Genomic DNA, 22,792 nt, shown 5'->3' on the forward strand with positions numbered 1-22,792 from the left:
AGAGTCACCATCAATAACCGGACTTATCCTGCGAGCTTTGTAATCTTACAGCATTGCTCCAGGGATGTGATACTTGGGATGGACTTCCTAAGCCACCACGGCGCCGTCATCGATCTGAAATCTGAGTCAATAACACTAACCTCAGAAAAAGCGCTGCCGCCACACACGACGACAGGAAACCCCGTGTTGAATGTGATAGAAGAGCACGTCACCATTCCGCCTCTCTCCAGCATCATCATTTCCGTCGGAACTCAAGAACCCGCAGACCTTGAAGGTGTCATCGAGGGCGATCAGCACCTACTTCTGAACTGTCAGATTTGCGTCGCAAGAGGCATAGCCGAGCTGCGTGATGGCAAAGCTAAGGTAGTGCTGACAAACTTCAGCCACGAATATAGGCACCTCAACATTGGTACGACGGTCGCCTACATCCACGAATTCGTGGACGCCAGCAGTTCTTTCGCCCTCTTCGATGCTACTGAACCTGCTTCGACGGATCGACGAAACCAACCCGATTTCGACGTCAACCCGAGCCTCCCGAAACACAAGCAAGACCAGCTAAAAGCCCTGCTCCTACAATTCAAGGACTGCTTCTCGTCGTCGTCAAGAATTCGACAGACCCCAGTCGCGAAACATCGCATCATAACAGAAGAAAGTGCCCGACCAATCCGTCAGAGCCCGTACCGAGTTTCGACGCGAGAACGCGAGGCCATCAAGAAACAGGTCGACTAAATGCTACGCGACGACATCATCCAGCCGTCCAAGAGTCCGTGGGCGTCACCTGTGGTGTTAGTGAGGAAGAAGGATGGAACCCTTCGTTTTTGCGTCGACTATCGTCGCCTGAACAAGGTCACGAAGAAGGACGTGTACCCTCTCCCACGGATAGACGACGCCCTAGATCGACTCCATAACGCCAAGTACTTTTCGTCGATGGACCTCAAGACCGGCTACTGGCAAATCGAAGTAGACGAGAGAGACCGAGAAAAGACTGCCTTCATAACACAAGACGGCCTGTTCGAGTTCAAGGTCATGCCCTTTGGTCTTTGCTCGGCACCCGCAACTTTCCAACGTGTTATGGATACAGCGCTGGCTGGCTTGAAGTGGCAGACTTGCCTCGTGTACTTGGACGACGTCGTTGTGTTTGCCTCAAACTTCGACGAACACCTACGGCGGCTTGAAGCTGTACTTCAAGCAATAAAGAGCTCCGGACTCACCCTGAAGCCAGAAAAGTGTCGCTTTGCATACGAGGAACTTTTGTTTTTGGGACACGTGATAAGCAAGTCCGGAGTACGCCCTGACCCCCAGAAGACAGTCGCCATCGCTACATTCCCGCCGCCTACCGACAAGAAGGCCGTGCGTCGATTTCTCGGCCTGTGCGCCTATTACAGGCGGTTCGTCAAAAACTTTGCCCGCATCGCCGAGCCACTTACTAACCTTACCAGGACCGACGTCGAGTTCAAGTGGGAAACGCCGCAGCGGGAAGCACTTCAAGAACTAAAACGACGCCTGCAGACGCCTCCGTTACTCGCGCATTTCGACGAATACGCCCAAACGGAAGTGCACACCGACGCAAGCAATGTAGGACTCGGCGCCGTTCTTGTGCAGAGGACTGACGGAGTGGAAAGGGTAATCAGCTATGCTAGTCGGTCGCTTTCAAAGGCGGAAGCAAACTATTCTACGACAGAAAAGGAGTGCCTTGCCATAATTTGGGCTACAACAAAGTTTCGCCCCTACCTTTACGGAAGGCCCTTCAAAGTTGTGAGCGACCACCACGCCCTGTGTTGGCTAGCTAACTTGAAGGACCCTTCAGGTCCTTCAAGTTAGCTCGTCTCGCACGATGTAGCTTGAGTCTCGCTCATCGTCTCGCACGATGGAGCTTGAGACTTCAAGAATTCGACATTACCGTCGTTTACAAGTCCGGAAGAAAACACTCTGACGCCGACTGCCTGTCTCGTGCCCCCGTGGAACCGCCGCCGCAAGGCGACCAGGACGATGACTACTTCTTGGGAACCATAAGTGCCGACGACTTCGCTGAACAACAGCGATCCTACCCGGAACTCAGAGGCCTTATGGAATACCTCGAGGGCAAGAACGCCGTCGTTCCGAAAGTGTTCAAACGAGCACTGGCGTCGTTTTTCTTAGGCAACGGCGTTCTCCGAAAGAAGAACTTCTCACCGAATCGAGCCAAGTACCTTCTCGTGGTGCCTTCAGGATTGCGGCCAGAAGTCCTCCAGGCTCTGCACGACAACCCGACAGCAGGACACCTCGGTGTTTCCCGAACGCTGGCAAGAATACAGGAAAAGTACTACGGGCCGCGCCTTGCCGCCGACGTCACTCGCTACGTAAGGACATGCCGAGACTGTCAGCGACGCAAGACACCGCCAACAAGACCAGCGGGCTTTCTTCAGCCGATCGAGCCACCTCGGCGACCGTTCCAGCAGATCGGGATGGACCTCCTGGGACCATTCCCAACGTCGACTAGTGGTAATAAGTGGATCATCGTAGCTACCGACTACCTGACCCGTTACGCCGAAACAAGGGCCCTACCTAGAGGCAGTGCCGCCGAGGTAGCGAAGTTCTTCGTTGAAGACATCGTTCTGCGTCATGGCGCCCCAGAGGTCCTGATCACCGACATAGGTACGGCGTTTACTGCGGAACTAACTCAGGCGATCTTGAGGCACAGCCAGACAAGCCACCGCCGGACCACTGCCTACCACCCTCAGACCAATGGCCTCACCGAGCGCCTAAATAAGACCATTGCCGACATGCTGGCCATGTACATCGACGTTGAGCACAAGACGTGGGACGCCGTCCTTCCGTACATGACCTTCGCTTACAACACGGCCGTCCAAGAAACGACGCAGATGACACCATACAAGTTGGTCTACGGAAGAAGCCCGGCAACGACGCTCGACGCCATGTTACCCAACGTCACCGACGAAGAAAATGTCGACGCCGCCGCTTACTTACAACGTGCCGAAGAAGCTCAACAGCTGGCCCGCCTGCGCATCAAGACCCAGCAGCACACCGACAGCCGTCGCTACAATCTTCGACGACGCTTCGTCGAGTACCAGCCCGGCGACCGTGTCTGGGTCTGGACGCCAATACGATGACGCGGACTGAGCGAGAAGCTTCTTCGACGATACTTCGGACCGTACAGGGTACTTCGACGTCTCGGCGCACTCGACTACGAGGTTGTCCCCGACGGCATCACGAACTCCCAGAGGCGCTGAGCTCGACCCGAGGTCGTGCATGTGGTGTGCCTTAAACCGTACTATGCTCGTTAGCGCACCTGAGGACTCTAATGTTTGCTTTCTTTATTAGTTTTCTTTAGTATTGCATGTATTCATGTTCTGTTTTTAAGCATTAGGACGATGCTTTTTCAGAGGGGGGCATTGCCGCGAGTCTTATATTTCATGAGTGTAAACTTCACCCACAAAGACTGTGGGCAACGCGCTGCGCAAACCTCGCCGTGATGTGTAGGAAGCTTCACGATTGTTTTGGAACAATCTGTTAAGATTGCGCGCCGCACGAGAATGTTCCAGCTTTGTCGAGAGATAACGCCGCCACCAGCGATATCGCTGGAAAGTTCGACAGCGCCTGTATAAAAGCCGACGCGCTTGACTGCTTGTCAGTTGATCGACGAACGACACCCTGTTCACCGCTATCATTGTACAGCGTGTATTGCTGTAGTTCTAGTTCTCATTTTCTGGCCACAAGTTCGGCCAAATAAACAGTTTCATCCTGCAAACGCCGACTGCTGTCTTCGTCGACGTCACGACCACGTGACAATATGTTCAAACAGCTAAAGTCACCATCTGCATGGCAGAAAGTTTCTATTTTATTTTGTCCTTGTATAGAATGTGCTTCACAGATGCACACTTTTTTTTTGAAGCATATTTAAACAAGGTGCTAATTTTCCAGACGTCCGAAAGTTCCTTCCCACTATTGAGTCTATCTGAATTTATCCCTCTTATGTAAAACCAGCACATACAGTGACACCACACAAGTGAAATGGCTTCCCAAAAAACAAATGCTAACAGTTAGTTCTACATGAACTGCAGTACCACAGGCCCAATTACAAAAAAGAACACAGACGTCGACAACGTGTGAACAGTGAATCCAAGAGGTATTAGCAAAGCGATATTTTTCACAAAAAAACGAAGCGTAGAATTTGCTTGTCATTAAGGGCCATTTCCCCATGAATCGTTCCCACTAATGTTTTTCAATGCACCCAGTATAAGTAAAGTTATTCTCAGTCATTTGCTGTGGCTGCCATGCACTTGTGACCTATTCTTTTTTGTCATTCCCACTACAACATCTGTGTAGAATGCACAGCACCATGTTCCACCTATATCATTAAGCTTACCTATGGCCTTCAAGATCAGTGCCACAACACTCCATGGGCCCACCATATCTCAGAGGCAGCATGGCCCTACATCCACCAAATGATGGTGCCAAAGGCTTGCCAGTGATGCTGTATGTATTTTGCATCTGCCAAGCGCCCTGCTCAGTCATGAAGGATCAAGAAATTTGGCCAACGGTTGTCGTGTTTGAGTAGCAATTCACTTCATGAAAAGTGGCAGGGATTTCACGTTCAAGGGAAGAGCAGGAGGCCTTTCTGAGCTTTCTGTTGCAACTACATTAACATTATTTGGCTCAGGTATTTTGACACCATTGACTAGGAACTAAGCAGGTCATTCAATGTTTTAAAATGGCATCATGTAGCAGGTGCTTCAAGAAGAAGAAAAAAAAAAGAGAAGAGAAAAGAAAGAGAAAGGCTTTACAAGTAATTTCAGCAGCCAACTAACTCTATATGACTGACAAAACTAAAGGGGCATGATAGGGTAAATCAACAAAAAAATTTACTTTTTTTATTTCATTACTAAAAATGAGTACACCCTACGCAGAGCGAAACCGCAGAGTGGCCAGCGCACAAGGGCGCTTGAAGACACCTAAGAATGGCGCCGAAAATCGCACCTCCTGACGAGTGCAAGGGTTTGCGTACATGTTGTTTTGCATCACTGTTTGTGTGTGTATGCATTTTTTAAAAATAATGAATATGGCTACATCGGTAAAACATATTTAATTTATGCTATTTTCATAAGTCTTGAGTGCAAATTTTCTCACAAGGGATGCTTTTGTAGTGCATAGAAGCATAGTCATTCGTTTTTATGTTGAGCACTATCAATACATGTTTTTAACAGAAGATTGTGTTTTTCTCAAAATCACTTCTTTGATATATTTCGAAACGTTATGTACATTTTCTGGCAAACTATCCGACCGATTACGCTGAAATGTTCTCAGATTGTACTGAAATACCCTGCAAATATAGCCTGAACTTAAAACTTTCGAAAACTGTTTGAGTTATAAAAAAAAAACAAAGGATAATTGGAAGTCTCTTTTACGTTACGTGGCAATTTCGGGCAATATTTCTTTTTCTTGTAAGCAAAATCTAGGAACCCATTCTTTTAGGTAGGAACTAAAGCAACTACACTCAAACCTCATTATAACAAAGTCACATCTGCCACGAAAATAACTTCGTTATATCCGAAAATTCGTTATAAACGCTTATTTGTAACACTGTATCTATGACAAGCATATTTTTCATTTACTTCGTTATAACCGATAATTCGTTATATCTGTTTTCGTTATATCGAGGTTTGAGTGTATCATGTGGAATTAGTGTGCAAAATTTCAGGGTCATACTGTTTTTCTGTTTCTGAGAAAAGATACATTTACTTTTACACCCCAGCCTAAAATTTGGTTCTCAAATACAAAAAAAAAAAAAGAAAGTGAGAGGAGCTGCAGTGAAAAATATTACACCAGGTGAACGTCAAAAGCATTCTTATTCAACACACACAATTTCAAAATAAAATGTGGAACTGTTACAGCGATATAAAGCTAAAACCAAGATGACCCACTTACTACCCTACCAAGAGACAAAATATTCAGCACGTTAAGTGCTAATTGTTCTATTTATTTATCACATAGGAATCACAATTCCTAAAGAAGCAAGAAGTTATAAGTTTCTTACTTTCCACCAATCACATCCATTGCAAAGGAAAGTGTTTCTCCAAGATTTTCCTCTTCTAGGCCCTAGTAAGAAAATGTAGAAAATGAGCAAGTTTGCAAGTCAAGAGGAATAAGTATTGGTTAAATAACCCGCTTGCCTTTGCAATTGAAGTTGCTTCATTGAGATGCTGCACAGCAAGCTGGTACCAGGCCTGGCGTTCACCCATTTTCTGAGCTTCTTCAGCTTGGTTGCCCATGTGCAGGCATGAAACACTTGTGTAGTACGCCATCTTGAAGTCCAAGATCTTCTTCCAAAGCTAGCAAATTGTAATGACAACCATTTAACGAGTCATTTCAAGGTGCCCTGCATTTTAATTGTTCAACCTGCTTGAGCCATGTGAAGCAGTGCAATCGCACCAGCCTACTAAATGAATAAAGTTATTGGGCCAATTTTACCACAAATGTTGGAAAAGAGACAGAATGCAAGCATCCCAGTCAAGAAGGTGCAGGCTCAATTATGATTTTTCAGTTTAAAAATGCTGATAATTCAAGTGTACTATATACTAATAAGTACTTACAGTATTTTCAATGTTGTCACAGACCCCTATTCCACTTCTCAATAGCTTCAATACACACAGCCACACAAAGAAAAGTGTTTGAGTAGTATCCCATTTTTGAGACTGCCTTCAGCTCAAAGTATTTCACAAGCACTGTTACTGTACAACCATGCCAATTATCTATCGACATACCTTCATCAATTTGGTGCCAACAATCTCTTGTATGGAGCCTGAGTCTGAACTGGTGGAGCCAGCAAGCAGAAGTGACACAGCCGCACGAAAGTATTCAACCACTTGTGCAGCCACTTTGGCAGTGATGGAAGACTTGCGATGGTCCAACATTGACTTTTCCAGAATACATTCCTGAGCCTGGCCCTAATAGTAAAGCACAATTTTCTATCATGATGATGTCAAGGTCTACAAGACAATTCTAATTTCATAAAAGTCATGCTGCTTTACATTAATGCGACAAAGTTTCACCTCCAAATATTTAAATTTCATGTTACCTCTACAATTTACAGTTACCATGTTTAATAATAACATGTTCAAACCAGAGAAATCAGCAAATTTTGTTGTGTTCTATTAAGCAATCCAATCACGCTGTCTGTTCTCTATCGCACGAATGCACGTGAATGTCCATGTCCTAAAGAACTAAATGCTGCTTATATAATAATTCTGGGCATGCCATGCTATTTCATGCACTTGATAAAAACAGCAAGAAATTATGCAGTGTGATTTTGCTGCAAGTAATTAAAGGGGCCCTATAACACTATTGAAGCCCTCATTATTTACTCGCGGATTGTGTAGACTGAAGAATGGACAGATTAATGCAGCAAGAACGGCAGCGATGGGGGTATGGAGACTGAAGTTATTCAACCTAGAAAATTAAAAAAAAAAATACCCTACCATAAAATCTTCGCGGGGTCACATGACCACATTTAACTTGCCACTGGTGTAGCAAGGCGCTGCCAATTAAGTGAGCTGAAAGCTCCTACGTAGGAGAACCTGGCACACCATTGTCGCCTATTCCATCCACCTGGCACAGTGATTCCGCCGTTACCATAGAAACAAACAACATGGCACTGCTCCCCTTGCACCCAGAGAAAAAGGGCGAGACAATAACAATGTGCCGAGGTGAAAAACATTCACATTTTGAATACCGTAGCACTCACGAGTGCCCAACACATACAAAACGAGGCTGCTCAGGAGGGTACACAGGCAAAACGAAAAGCTTTCGCATTATGACAAAGCTCGTGTGTGCATCTTTCTATGCTCGGAGGCCACAGGCTAAAAAGCAGGCAGCGCCTCAACCGTGTTTTCAAGTTGATCAGCTTCTTTACCGCATGGACAACCAACTCAAGCAAGCAAGAAGCCAGAGGCGAAATAGCAGCCAGTGCCTCTCCTGTTTTGTAGTTGTAGTGATCATTTTTTGTTGCGAGAGCGTCTATTTGGTATTCCACGAAAAAGCATGCAAGAGTAAAACAAGATCTAATTATAATCTCTTTCATGATGCAATGCCACTATCACGTTTAACATTACATTTATCTAATCATTCGACTGCACTCTTTGTCGCCATTTCCGCCTGCAGTAGTTCTGACGCGTTGATGTGGTCGGCAGAGATTTCATGACTTCACTGCAGGAGAAAATATTAAATCTACTGATATCAATGTTTTGATCTATGCAAAAGTTATCCCCAGCCATAAGTCTAAGCAACCAATGAATAAAAAATAGGTGCATCAAACGTGTTTGAGGGCACCTTTAAAAGAAGGCTGACAAGTGTGCAGAGCAAAATAGTGGTATGATCCCAAAGTTTGTGGGCTTGTTCCTGGTTGTTTCTTTGAAGTGGTTTCTTATAACACATTAGTTTTTTGTTTTTATTGCGACAGCAATTATATGGACACTCTCGGCTGATTTTTGCCGTCGGCGTCGCCATCATGTCTCGTATATATATATAAATATATATCTGAAAGCCACAAAGAAATATAATTCAGAAATACTTTCCGACGCGCGGAATAGGACGGGCGACCTCTCGCTCCGCATCGAGCGGCGTTAGACGGCTAGGCCACGAAGAGTAGCGTCTTTTAGCATGCTAAAGGTGAGCCATTTATGTACACCATTTACTTCAGCATGCTTTCTTGCTCACCAGCGAGATGGCGCGAAGTGCGCGAGGGGCGCGCTTTAAAGGTCGTCGCACCGCTCGCAGCGTTGCACATGCGCCTCCGTGCACTTCGCCCTCCAGGGCATGGTTGCCTGCGTGCGCGCTTCTCTCGTGGAGGAAGGAGGGGGGGTGTTGTATGTATTGTGCTTTCACCGTGATGTCCACGTTGAAGTTACAGAGCGTACGAAGGTCACTTCGCTCGCTGCAGCGGCCACGTTTACGAAACGAGCACGCTGTTCAAACAGAAATAAGTAACAACTGTGGCACTTGATAGTTCGCGCTCATCCTGTCTGTGTTCTTTTCGTGCATCCTTTGCGCTTGAGCGATGCGCTGGAAATTTCGAGCTGCTTTCTCTTCTTCGCGTTACATTCCAATTTGTTGCTATCGCATTCATTGCTTTGCCGTTGCGGCGAAACTGTGACTTTTTTTTTCCCGTTTGTACTTTTCATGACTAACCCTCTCTTGTAAAGTAGTTTCATTTGTGCATTTGGTTTTGTCTTATAATTTTGTAACGTAATTGTGTTGTCATTGCATACCCGATAGAGCTCGCCTTATTTTTGCTGTACTCCTCCTACCCCTCTTATGTAATATTCTTATGTAATGCCCCTGCAGGCAGCCTTCAAAAACATTATGAAATAGATAAATAGGAAAATAAATGTGCACTGCACACTTTTCAAGTATTTACAGGGTGATTCAGATATTTCTTGTTCTAATACAGCTACTTCCATTACATTTTACATTTTTGAGATGAATGTACGGACAAATTGAAGTATATGTACACACACAGCAGACAACAAACATTTCACTAAAGCTTCTCTCAAATGAAGTGCTAATTTTGGGGATCACTTTGAAAAGCAATAGGAATGTTACTGACCAGAAAAATGTTCACAAAGAACAGCAAGAGGTCATGGGACATGTCACTGCCCTTGGGCTGCGGGAAAAGGTCTTTCACTTGGCTCAAAGCCCAAGCAGCACACTGAAAGTGTGTGCAGGCGATCTTCATGCCCTGAAAACAATGAACCAGAAATAACAATAATGCCAGGAACAATACTGACCTTAAAAAAAGAAAAAACAATACCTCTGAGCTGCTCCGATTCTCGAGGGCTCCAAGCTTGGAATGTAAAGCACCTATGTTATAGAGAATGCTGGCTTGTTCATATTTGATATCCATGATATTGAACACCATTCCAGAGTAGATGTCAGTCCTGCATAGAGACTCTTGTTACATAATGCAGCTTACAAGACCCATTGACCAAGAATCACAGCAGCCAAATGAATGCTGCGTGAATCGCAAATATGCATGCTCTTACAATTGAATGTTGGCTTATGAGTCAACTAGAAAAGTGTTTTGAAGGCAAAGCAAAATTATACAGAGGGAGAGATAATTCTGAATATTTCCCTTCTTTCGTCACCACTCACAACTATTAACCTTATATACTTGCTCAATTGCTGAGTAACAATTACGTTCACCCAGATGTTTGCTTATGCATGAAGCATGCTGTAGCAGCAAAATTATGTACAGCAGCCATCCAATTGTTCCAAGCCACCTTAGGGGCATCTTTCAGAGCGGCTAGAATGTTACCGTGGAGCAGCGAATCAACATTTCGGAGAAGCTATCAAGCCCACATTTTCCATATTTTTGAGAACTGCCACGCCATCTGCTGAGGATTGACACAAGCACATTGTTTAGAAGATAGGAGAGAATAAACATGATTTATAGAGTAAAACTAATAGTTCTGACTCCCCAAATTTTCCCAGCTCCATTATTCCATGGCATAAATCATCATTCACCTGAACATGTTTGGTTTCACATCAGTTAAGTCAAGCCCTGCTATCAGGGATTGCCACAAACCATATAAATGCCACTAAACACAGACCTATGCAGCTTATATCACCAGCTTAGCTTGTCATTCAAATGAGGTGGGTGAAAGGGGGCGGGGGGGGGGGGATTGCAAGCACACAGAGACAACTGGATGTGGCTTGGCAACAGCTCAGATATGGTAACAGGAACATAAAAGCACACATGGCCATCAATATATCTGTAGCACTATCTCATGACAACTATCTAAGTTACTGGTGAGAATGTGTTCACAGCACACCATTTCTGAGCAGCTGGCACAGCTCATACATGTACCCTTGCTAATAAAGCAGGTGGTTATAGAAAGATGGTTGATCCCTCCGTCATAGGAATCGGAATAATATGAAAGTAAAGCGTGCCCTTACAGAAGCAAATGAATGTTTACTGTACATTGATATAAGAGAGTTTGCACAATGTATATTGATGTCTGGCAGCTATAGCACCGTTTAACGTGGATGCACCCACTTTGATGATTGGTGGTACATCTGCACCCCGACGACTAACATCCATGTTAAATGATTACACAAAACCTTCGGGTAGCTGTCATAATTAACGGTGAAGCGTAATCAGAGAACGAGGTGTGATAGCCAGCACAGTGTCGCATATTGGACGCAGAACTTGGTCACCATCCCGTGGCATGTTAAAATGTGATTGAACACCACGGTCGGACTAGAGGGAAACGCAAAGAGTGTCGTGCCGTCCCCCGGCGGCGATTTTTCTCGGGGCGAGTGCGTGAGCAGGGAACGTGGTGTAACAGCCAGGTGAGGCAGGCTCGCGTCGCAGAGCTATTTTTGGTTTGGATTAGCGTGATGCTATGAGCGAAGCCGACGCTTTTACGACGCTTGGGCTAAGATTGCCACCACGCGGTGTGTGTTAAGGCATTGACAAAATTGAACTTCTATTGAAAACGCACCAAATGGGACGGACGTGTAACGCATTGCAGGTGTTAATCGCGGAGGCCACAGTAATGACGAATTACTTTACTTTACCGCTCCCAGAGGGCAACACCACTCCGCCGACCGAGAGAGTGGTAGATATAAAAGGCGCGCTTGTAAAGACTCTAGAGTCTGTGACCGTGGCACAGTGGATAGCGTGCCCGGCATCTGTTGTTGCGGACCGTGCGGTCGTGGATTCGATGCCCATTTACGGAACTTTTTTTCTTTGATCGGGTAAATTTTTTCGACGTCATTTCCATGAGAGAAATACGTCACTGAAGCCTTGCTGAACCCCGTAATAAAACACTTTCGTGTTAAAAGAGTGTGGTTGTTCAGGTACTGACTGCGATACACTTGGAGCGTTCAAACAGACGCAAGAATGAAGAGATGTTTAAACGATGGCGTTCCAGACACTGCGATCAGACTCAACTCCGTCATAAAGGCACAAGGTAAAATATACTTTTATTTGAGCTGCGTGTGGAAGCGCTCTGCTTTCAGTTCTGAGCGTCCCCGCCGCTCGTGCTCTCGCGCTCCTCTTCTTCCTCGGTTCCTTGACTCAGCCCGGAACGTGCAAATAATCAACATTCCCGGCCACGCCAAAGTTAGGTACGCAATTCAAGCGGGTAGAGTCTTTGTATCGGCCTGATCACAAGAAGACCTCCTTGCAACTTGATCTTGCAGGAACGAATGAGGCCGTCGGCACTATGGCACACTTCCATGACCCTTGCAAGCTTCCATAGCTGGCGTGGCGCGTTGTCAGCATGCACGAGCACGACGTCCCCTTGTTTCACTGCTTTGGTTGATCTGGTGTCAGTACAGTGCGCAGATCGTAGTTGCAACAGGTATTCCTTTTGCCACCGCTTCCAAAATGTTTCAACTAGTAGCTTTCTATAGGTGTGTCTGCGTATGGCATCTGCTCGTTTGGAACTACCGGCGACTTCATCGACGGTCGCATACGGAATAGAAGTCAACCTTCATCCAAGGAGAAGCTCAGCTGGCGTCAACGTACAAGGTTCTCCAGCATCTGTCTCGATGAAAGTCAAAGGCCTAGAGTTTATGACTCCTTCAACCTCAGCCAGCACTGTCGATATTTCCTCGAAGTTTAGACGAGCTTTTCCGATAATTTTTCGCAGAGGAAGCTTCACTGATCGTATGAGGCGCTCCCACCATCCACTCCACCAAGGGGCATTTGGCGCTATAAACTTCCACGAAATGCCGTTGGCGCTGAGGTGACCAGCTACTTCCTCTTCAGAGACCATTCGGTATAGTCGTCTCATGTCTGCCGATGCCTTGCGAAAGGTTCGTGCGTTGTCCAAGTAGATCACGCTAGGTATTCCTCTTCTAGCTATGAATCGCCGTAGGCACAGTAGGAAAGCCTCGGATGTCATTTTCGAAACGAGTTCGAGGTGTACGGCTCTACATGCGGCGCACGTGAAAAGTGCGATGTAACACTTCGTGTCGCCTGTTTCCGTGCGGGCATAAAGGGGGCCGGCGAAGTCGACTCCTATCACTTCGAACGGGTTCGTCGGTGACAGTCGATGGCTTGCCATTGGAGCAGTCTCAGCTCTTCCTGGGCCCACACTGAAGCGCTTACATACGTTGCAGTCGTGCAACACTCTCTTCACCAAAGTGTGAGCTCTGCAAATCCAGTAGCGTTCTCGAAGCTGTGTAAGCGTGTCCCTAACGCCTCCATGTAGGATTTGAAGATGGGCTCTGTTCGCCAAAAGTGCCGAAAAGTGGTGGCTTGACGGCAGTATGATTGGATGCTTAACGTCTTGCGTGGAATGCATAAGCGATAAGCGGCCTCCAACCCGAAGAACTCCGTCTGTGTCTAGGTAAGGGCGTAGCTCAGCGATTCGGAATGAGGACTCTACTGGTTGGCCCTTGGACAAACCGGAGAGCTCTGCAGGAAAGCCTTGTTCTTGAGTACGTCTGATCCAATACCGTTCAGCGTTCGATATTTCTGTTGCCAGGAGATGTCCAGTTTGATCTGTCCTCTTCCTGCAGCGGTCGGTGAATCTGAACACCCAGGCAGTGACTCTGAGTAGGCGCTGAAGCCTGCTATGCCGCTGAATGTCGATGATTGGGCTTGAGAAGCGCGTTACTACTGCGACGTGTACTACTGCGACTTCACCTTGCGTGGCTTCCTCTATGTCTGGTTCGTTGAACTGTAGCGGCCATTCGGACATCGGTCTGTGTAGCCACTCAGGACCATGCCACCATTTAGAGTTGCACAGCAGTTTCTCGAGCGTCACACCACGCGTGAGCAGGTCAGACGGGTTGTCCGTCCCAGGGCAGTATCTCCACTTTGATGGATCTGTTTTGCACCTGATTTCATTGACCCTGTTGGCTACGAACTGCTTCCATTTCGTGGCGTCACCTTTTATCCATGACAACACGATCACTGAATCCGTCCACATCGTGTAGTCAATTTGAACACTTTTCAAGCCACTCCTTACGTAGGCCAACATTCTTGAGCCGATTAAGGCAGCCAAAAGCTCCAATCGCGGCAGCGTCGTCTCCTTAATGGGTGCTACACGTGACTTTGCAATGAACAACGTCGGCTTCTGAGGACTTGGCACGACGTATATTGCTGCTCCGTATGCTGCTGGACTGGCGTCACAGAAGACATGTACTTGAAGCACGTTGTGCATCCTGCCTCCGCCACACAGATAGCGGGGAACAGCAATGGCTTGCAGTTGGGGTAGCTGGATGACCCAATCATGCCATTCCTTTTGCAGGTCATTAGGTAGTACTTCATCCCAGCTGATTCCTCGTTTCCACAGCTTCTGAAATAATATTCGTATGGCTATGGTATATGGCCCGACAAGTCCCAATGGGTCAAATATTCTTGATGCTGCCTGCAAGACAAATCTCTTTGTGTCCCTCTGTGCTGCCATAAATCTGAGTAAATTTTCAACCGAAAAGCTGAACTCGTCTCTTGCAGGATACCACACCAGACCCAGGACCTTGATGGATGTTTCGTGAAGGACGACCATTTCGTTATTGGTAGACTCTTGCTGACGTTCAAGAGTTCGCATCAAATTTTCTGAATCCGTTGTCCACTTGCGCAGTGTCATGCCTGCCGATTTCATTATTGTTTGCGCTTCTCGGCAAAGTTTAGCGGCCTCCTCTTCTGTATCGGCACCAGTGACTAAGTCGTCTACGTAGAAAGACTCAGCAAGAGTTTGTGCTGTTTGTGCCATGGCAGCCGTTGCTCTTTTGACGTGGTAAAGAATGGTAGCTGTGAGCAAGAATGGGCTACATGTGGTTCCGAAAGGTACTCGTGTCATCCTCCACTCTTGTAACTTGGACTTGGATAAATCTCCTTCTTCGAACCAGAGAAAGCGGAAAGCATCTCTGTCTTCTTGCCGTATCGAAATCTGAAGGAATGCCTTTTCGATGTCTGCGATCATAGCCACCGGGTGCGTTCTGAAGCGTAGCAAAACTTGCACGAGGTCTTGATACAAGTTGTCACCTTTTTCAAGGCAGTCGTTAAGTGACTTGCATCCTTTGGCATGTGACGAAGCATCAAACACCACTCGAATTTTCGTGGTCAGCGCTTGTTCACGTATGACTTCCTTGTGCGGCATATAATATAACTTTGTCATGTCAGAAGGTGCGTCACTGACGACTTCAGCGTGTCCTGCCCGCAAGTACTCTCTTATGGTACGGTCATACGTTTCGAACAGTCCCTTCTTGGCGCTGAGACGGTTGACAAGCTTTTCTAGTCGAGTAATGGCGACTTGCCTGTTGCTTGCAAGCTCGAATCCATCCTTCGAAGGGAGGGCCACTTCATATCTTCCGTTGCGAAAGCTGGTGGTTTTCTCAAGGTCCCGGGTTTCCGTCACAAGGTCCCGTCAAGGTCCCGGGTTTCGGCACCAAATGTTTAAACGATGGCGTTCCAGACACTGCGATCAGACTCAACTCCGTCATAAAGGCACAAGGTAAAATATACTTTTATTTGAGCTGCGTGTGGAAGCGCTCTGCTTTCAGTTCTGAGCGTCCCCGCCGCTCGTGCTCTCGCGCTCCTCTTCTTCCTCGGTTCCTTGACTCAGCCCGGAACGTGCAAATAATCAACAGAGATAAAGAGGACATCTGGGCACCCGCCTTTCTTTGTCTTCCTCTGCTTTATCTGTTGCCTTAACCCCTTCAGGGTTTCCGCCGTACATGTACGGCAGAAGCTTCCTGGTACCAAAGGGGTTATCGTCATACATGTACGGCATAGCGTTTATTTTTAAAACGCGTGCCTTTTTCAATCATTTCTCTTGCTTGGCCTGTGCTGCCACACTTTGGGAATACGTGGAATTTTTTTCATGCGCCGATGTCTCTCCATTGTATTTTTTTTTGCTTCCCAAACGGCACGCTGGCTATCGCTTGCCCATCCGAGCGCGTTCGCGGTGCAGCTGGTTTAAAGTGCGCGCCTTTTTCAATCATTTCTCTTGCTTTGCATGCGCTGCCATGCTTCGGGAATACGTAAAATTTTTTTCGTGCGCCGATGTCTCTCTGTTGTTGCTTTTTTTATGCTTCGCAAAACGGCGCGCCGGCTATTGCTTGCGCAACCGAGCGCGCCCGCGGAGTAGTTGGTTTCAAACGCGCACCTTCTTTGATAATTTCTCTTGCTTGGAATGTGCTGCCATGCTTCGGGAATACGTGGAATTTTTGTAATGCGCCGATGTCTCTCTGTTTTGTTTTTTTTCGTTTCTTTTTCCAAAGTGGCGCGGCGGCTTTCAGCACACGCACACACGGTCCGGATGGTTTCGGTTTTGTCCTTCGGGTGGTTTTCGCTTCTTGCGCCCGCAAAGCTGATGGCTGTTTGGTTTCTAATCTTTCAAAGGGTGACCGCTTGTTACTCTCTCGTTTATTGCTCCCTAGGGCGCGATTACATCTGTTTCCGTGCGGCGCTAAATTACACAAACGACGCTGCCGTGATTGCGTTTCCTCTTTTGGGGCCACGGAAAGAATAACTACGTCTTGTTGGCGATAGGACGAAGGATTACTGTAGCTTTTTCCCTCGTTTTGCTTTCCGGACGGGCGCACAACCATAGAGTTTTCTCCCGTGCGTTCACTGACGCAGTTCGCTTACACTAGGGAAGCGCACGTCGGTTGCTCTGCTGCCGGTGAGTCGAGCAGCGATTCTTCCGATGCAGACTATTCCCCAAGTGCCGAATCAGAATCTGATTCATTGGATTTCAGTTTGTCAGATGAGGATTTTTTGACGAGTTCAGACTCCGATGACGATCAAAGAGCGACATCTGAAAAGCGTGCGTGGCGAGCCATGCTTCAAAGACTATCACACGCTGAAAAGTTTTTAGTTAGAGCACGAACATTTTTAACCGGAAAAGTACTCTGGTGCGCTTATTTTTGTATGCCTGTTAGCTATGTTTAATACAATGCATAATTTTTATTTATAACAAACTGTTAAAGTTTTTTTTAAGATTTTGCTTGATTTTACTACGAATAAACCGCGTGCATGTAACAACAAAAACAATTTTTTTGTCACTTAGCACCTTGAAAACATCACTCCGAAGTGCTTACAATGCACTAACTTCATAGCTCTTTCTTGAACATTATGGTCACGAAAAAAAGTTTTACACTTTTTTTTCTGAAACAGAATCGTCTGAAGAATTTATTTCAGCAATAAAAAAATTACACATTTTTGGACTGGATTTCACGAAAAAATTCGACCCTCAAAGCGTTAAGTGTGGGGAACCATAGTTTTGTTTTGATTCAAACTCGCTCGCTATCACCGTACTCAGGTATATTGCCGACCATAGATGTGCTCACAAGAAAACCTTGCCTTTAATAGTTTGAACAGCAAATGTAACACCACTGTGGCGTTCTCTGTCTAGTTTTGCATGTGTAGCTTTGTGCGAGTACACCAACCATAGCCATAAACACTTTTCATTAGCTCGTATTGAAGAAAAGTGCCATTTTCAAGCAGAGGTAATCCAAAATACACAAAGACTCTTTCAGAAAATAACAGCCATGTTGGTATGGCCCATATATCCTGGGCCTTAGGTTTGCATACAATGGTCACCATAACCTGAGGAGACTAATCATATTTTTGAAATACTAACAATTTACACGCATCGGTGTCAGCCTGTGAAGCACTGTGCAAGTTTTTGTTGCTGAGCTATTAGTGTCACTTATATAGACGCAACAGGCAACTACATATTCTTCCGCTGCGGTAGAAATGGTAATTAGAGTTGTGACTATATTAAGCTTTATGTGTGAAGTGGCAACTAGTGCACTTCAGAGACTAAATGACCAATTTTTGACACTTACTATCTTCTGTTTCTCTGAAAGACTAAAAACACGACCTCCTGGTGCAGGTTCAGCACAAATAACGCATTTCTTGCCAGAACGTAGCAGGATGTTGTGTGTTTAACCTTTCCACGCAGTTTTGCACAATTGGCACAACAATCACATCACTGGTACAGGCTGTGAGCAATGATTATACAAAACAAGTTGTGAATCATGAAAACATGAGCAGGAAGCACAAAGCTATGAAAACATATTTTTAGAAATGAACCTGTAGATGTCTACATAAGCTAAAACTAAGCAGCTGCCTTAGAAATTACACTGAAAGGAACACACCACATGAATGGGACACAGGCAGCTCCTTCATCAGTCATAGGGAACCGGCTCTGGAGACAGAGCAGCTGTGAGTAGTAGCGTTTAAGTACACTGCAGCCAGTGAAATCTCTGGAAACCTTGATAGCAGCCTGCAAAAAGATGAAGAGTCATGTTTAAGTCCTGCTGTGGCTAGCATCACACAAGCAAGGCAACCTCACCATGCGCAAGGCTTCCAGTTCTCTAATCTCATTGTTGTAAGAATCTGGGTCTTCAAGGTAATGCTCCGCAATGTACTGAAAAGATAAGAAATTCATGTAAACATAACTTCGACAAACTTATCAGGTGCATACCTGCTTGGCCAACATTCCTCAATACATCAAAAGTGCATGTTATAATGAACGCAAGAACTGCCCGTATATAGATGTTATAGGGAACTGATTATTTATAATTACTTACATTCCTGACCATTCTATAATTAATTTCTTGCTATTTGAAAACAGTGAACCTAGCAGTAACTCAAGTGGTTTCATGACTACATTACTAGCTGAATTAGTGCAAACTTGTAAATGAAGTAACATTCCCACATTTGTAAAGTTAGCGCCAAGCCCTGCTACTTATTGTGGGAACATTTCCTTCATGGCAAAGCCACAATGAAACTACAGAGATAACTCCCAACAACGCATGTTTGAACAAGCCAGCCCAAGATGCCAATACAGTTGACACTCGATTTAAAGAAGTGATGGCCATGGTCGAATTAGTTTGTTAAATCATGAAGTTTTTAAAATCGAGAAAGATTTTTCTGTCCTTCGAAGTCTAGAACTGTAACGTAGCAACACCCATAAGTTTCCACGCCATTGTATTTACCATTAACTCACGCCTGCACGTGTCAAAAGCATGCAAGGGTAGCCCGGATAGGAAGCTTCCCATGTCTGACCGATGCAAGCCAGGTAGACTGTCACGTGGAGTTATAACAGGCTGCCGATATACAGACATGGAGAACGAATGCATAAATTGTGTGAGCAGGTTGAGCTGTGAGGAGATGATCAGTGCCATGAGTCGCATAAACAGTAGAATAATGAAAGCAACTACAGTAGCGTTCAGCATTTACAAGGGATAATACGCACCGCTGCCCTTAGCACCATCTGGTACGTAAGAGTGCTACAGACTGTTTAGTCCATTGTTACATGCATGGGTAATGCGTGCAGCCTCATCAAAATAGATCTAGAGTTGCAACTAGGGGTGTGCAAGTATTCGACATTTTCTAATAATGAATCGAATAGTGTTCTATTCGATTCGAATAGCACATATTAGAAATACCGAATATTTTTCTAACAATAAACTCTGAATAAAAGACCTCAAAGGAATGAAACGTTGGAACAGAGAGGGGTAATGTTTCTTGTTTTAATCACTGAATTACAAAGATGCATGCAGTTCAAGGCTTTACAAGACTATCGACACTCTATTTAATTACAGGATAAAGGCACTTTTGCTTAAAACTTCACTACCACTGAAGCAATAGTCATCAATCCACTATCTTCATCACAAAATTCATGATGATGTTGACTCATAAGCATTGCTTAATATTTATCTACCGGTTCACTTAAAAGCTGTTGACGACCTTGGATACTGTAGTCACTGCTGTATTTCAACCTATAGTTACAAATTTCTAACGCTCTAGTTGCTACTGTATACAAGCTTGTCTCAGTTTACATAATTGTTTTTTTTTGTTTGTCGATTAAAAATAATCGTATGTTTCTTCATTAAAGCTAGTGAATATTTGTTTAAAATAAAATACTATGGAATTCTCGGGCCGTTTCGAAAATGGTTACATTACCGTTTTAGGGCTGCTTTGAAAACGGCTGCCTTACTATGTGAAAACTATTCGTATAGTATTCGATTAGTATTCGTATTCGGTTTGGTGTCATCGCTACGCAATTCGTATTAGATTAGGTTCAAAAATTCACTATTCGTGCACCCAAAGTTGTAACTATACTCCATCTCACCACTACCGTTCAGCACTACCACGGCTATGGGGTATAAGCAAGCCACCCACTTGCGCAGCAAAACATAGTTCCAGATCTAATTGCCTTACAATTGGCACGGTTGAGACATTTGCCCTTGTTTGGCACGTGTTACGTCACATCGATGCATGATATGCTTATTCTTCTTCGCAGTGATGTCATGTGCCTTTAACTGCTGTATCAGTAACTGCCGGTAACTGTGGTTACAAATCAAGATGGCAGTGCCCATGCAGACGCGACCGCCCACTTTGACTTGAACTTGCGCTTGCTGTACGCCCACTGCACAAGCAGCAAATAAATTGTGAAATGAGCCATTGCTTTGTGCCATCTCATGCTGAGGACAAAGCATGAGGCACATTTTGCCGTTATTTGTGAGATCAGCTGTTTGTTTAGCCACGCCTGCTAAGCCTAACGCAACGAGAATTTGATAACGGTTTATGAAATTAGCGCAATATAGTCGCGAATACATTGCTGTCGAAGCGACAGCACATTCATCTGAAGCAAATAGAAGCGTCAGTTCGTAACTTACGGGTCACACAGTGCACGATGACGACTCGATAAATTCGTAGCGGAGGGCACCAGCTGCGGTGGGTACAGCCATTTTTTTTCAGTGATGCCACCTGTTCGCTTTACTCGGCCTACGCATGCGAGCAGATGCCAGGGAGACATAGAGACGTTGAGCAGACGACGCAACGCGGATGAATACATGTGGAGGTGCTAATCGCCCTTCCTATTGGCTGAAGGGTCCTTCAAAGTGCTGAAGGGAACTTCCAAGATGGAGTATAGGGCGGCTGGATGTTTTAACGCAACAACGTTTGAGTGCATGCTAAAAAAAAAAACCAGTCGTCAAAATAAGAAAGAAATCACCACTTCTTCACTCATTTATTCATAGAAAAACTGTGTTAAATCGAGTTTGGTGCCAAGTTAGTTTCGTTCAGGGATGCAACAGACAAAACAGAATTTGGAGCAATTTTTGGGGCAGCAAAATGTTGCTTTTGGAGCACAAAAATCCAAATTTGGAGCAGGTTACGAAAAAAAACACCTGAATTTTTTAGCCCGAAATCCCAAATTTGGAGCAGTATAACAAAGAAGGCTTACATTTAGAAAAGAAAACAAAAATATGTTAAAACCATTCAACATCAGCTAATTCGTGCACAGTGCACGTGAACACTGCTATTTCAATAAAAGCAGTCTGTGAGCCACCCCACAGTGCGAACAATGACTAAGTCCACATTAGCATTTGCAGGACCTATCAAATATTTCTACAGGCACTGGAAATTCTAATGTGGACCTGCGAACTTGGCAGTTCGCAGGTCCACATTAGCATTTGGGAGATTCGGGAGATTCGTAAATCAGGAGCAAGTGGGTGTAGCGAAAAAAGAAAACTGGCATACGCCTTTGTCTATTGTTTCTCAAGGCCATAGCAACTCCATACACAGCAGCTCCAAATGATTGCCAATAATTTTTTAGACATCAGCGATCATACTAGTACTCGTAATTACATGGCGCGTGCACGAATGAGTAATTAAGGAACACAATGTGCTGTGTCCTTGGCAGCTAGTACTAATAGCCCCTTCTAAACCTTAGTATGCTTTTCCGCAAGATACCAGTGTACTGCGGCAAAAGTGGCTTAAAAAGCGCTCTGCACGCAATAAAAGAAGCATCAGGAAATTTGAGAACTACTGTCCTTTTCTAATGCGATAGCAACTGTACGGGCACTCTCGACGAGTTTTTGCCGTCATCTCCCGCATAAAGTCCAAATTGATAACATATCCCTGTGCATAGTATGTTCCACCACGGGTAAAAGCGCGCGAGTGCGGGTGACGAACGCGGCTGAAGCAGATATCAAACAACCCAGCCCATCTCCGTCGCTCGGAGGGCACATGCAATAACACCACTCCGCTCGGGAAGCCAGCCATCGAAGCATAGAGGAAATGCCCCGCCCGTCATGAACTAGCATGAAAAGACGCGAGAGGGGGGCGGGGGGGTGGGCTGTCGCTCGAGCAGCAACTTTGAACTTTGATTCTAAGGGCGCGGTCGCGATTGCGGGCGCGCACGCTATCTCGGCAGCCATATCCTGCTACGTGCTGCGCTCTCAATGTGAAGACACTGTGCAGAATGAGCATCTTTCCCTAAAGCGGCCGTATTCTCTTACAGCAACGTTTTGTAGAGCTACGCGAGATCAGATACAAAAGAGTTTGCTGCCAGCCTCACTTCGTATAACATTACAATTTGTTGCTATCGCATTCATTGCTTCGACCTTGCGGTGAAAGTGACATTTTTTCTATTCTTTCAAGGGGGGGGGGGGGGGTTAGGGTTAGGGTCTGCGCGTCTGTATTGGACGACGATGCCCACACTGCAGATGACCAACGCGGCCTCCATTTCTCGCTCAAATTTGCGCAACTGAGAAAAATTTAAGCTGGTCGGGCATTTTGGCGCAGCATGGCGCAGTTTTAACAAATTTCACAGTTTTGGCTCAGCTTTGCAAAAATAACAAATTGTATCAAATTGGCGCAATTGGTGCAGCTGTTGCATCCCTGTTCGTTAATTTAGGGTTGATGACAACATTGAACCCAATGGGTACCTGCCAAGGAATGGGAATTTCTTTGTTAGATCGGGAACTTTGTAAAATCGAGTTTTGTTAGATTGAGTTTTAACTTTACTTTGATGAA

The 22,792-nt window shown here is 45.5% G+C and overlaps 1 protein-coding gene across 2 annotated transcripts in view; it reads right to left on the reverse strand.

Annotated features, from left to right (window-relative positions):
- The window catches only part of LOC119379358 (tyrosine-protein phosphatase non-receptor type 23), a 94,330-nt gene that overhangs the window by 66,643 nt on the left and 4,895 nt on the right, over positions 1-22,792 (reverse strand). For both annotated transcript variants that reach the window (XM_037648666.2, XM_037648664.2), the window contains exons 2-8: positions 18,318-18,392; positions 18,121-18,248; positions 9,806-9,932; positions 9,602-9,733; positions 6,762-6,944; positions 6,171-6,329; positions 6,035-6,096 (exon numbers count right to left, since the gene is read on the reverse strand). In XM_037648666.2, the coding sequence (XP_037504594.1) occupies positions 6,035-6,096; positions 6,171-6,329; positions 6,762-6,944; positions 9,602-9,733; positions 9,806-9,932; positions 18,121-18,248; positions 18,318-18,392 (866 nt within the window). The remainder of the gene's footprint in view (positions 1-6,034; positions 6,097-6,170; positions 6,330-6,761; positions 6,945-9,601; positions 9,734-9,805; positions 9,933-18,120; positions 18,249-18,317; positions 18,393-22,792) is intronic.

The sequence above is a fragment of the Rhipicephalus sanguineus genome, chromosome 1, assembly GCF_013339695.2.
Source record: "Rhipicephalus sanguineus isolate Rsan-2018 chromosome 1, BIME_Rsan_1.4, whole genome shotgun sequence".
Lineage (NCBI taxonomy): Eukaryota > Metazoa > Arthropoda > Arachnida > Ixodida > Ixodidae > Rhipicephalus > Rhipicephalus sanguineus.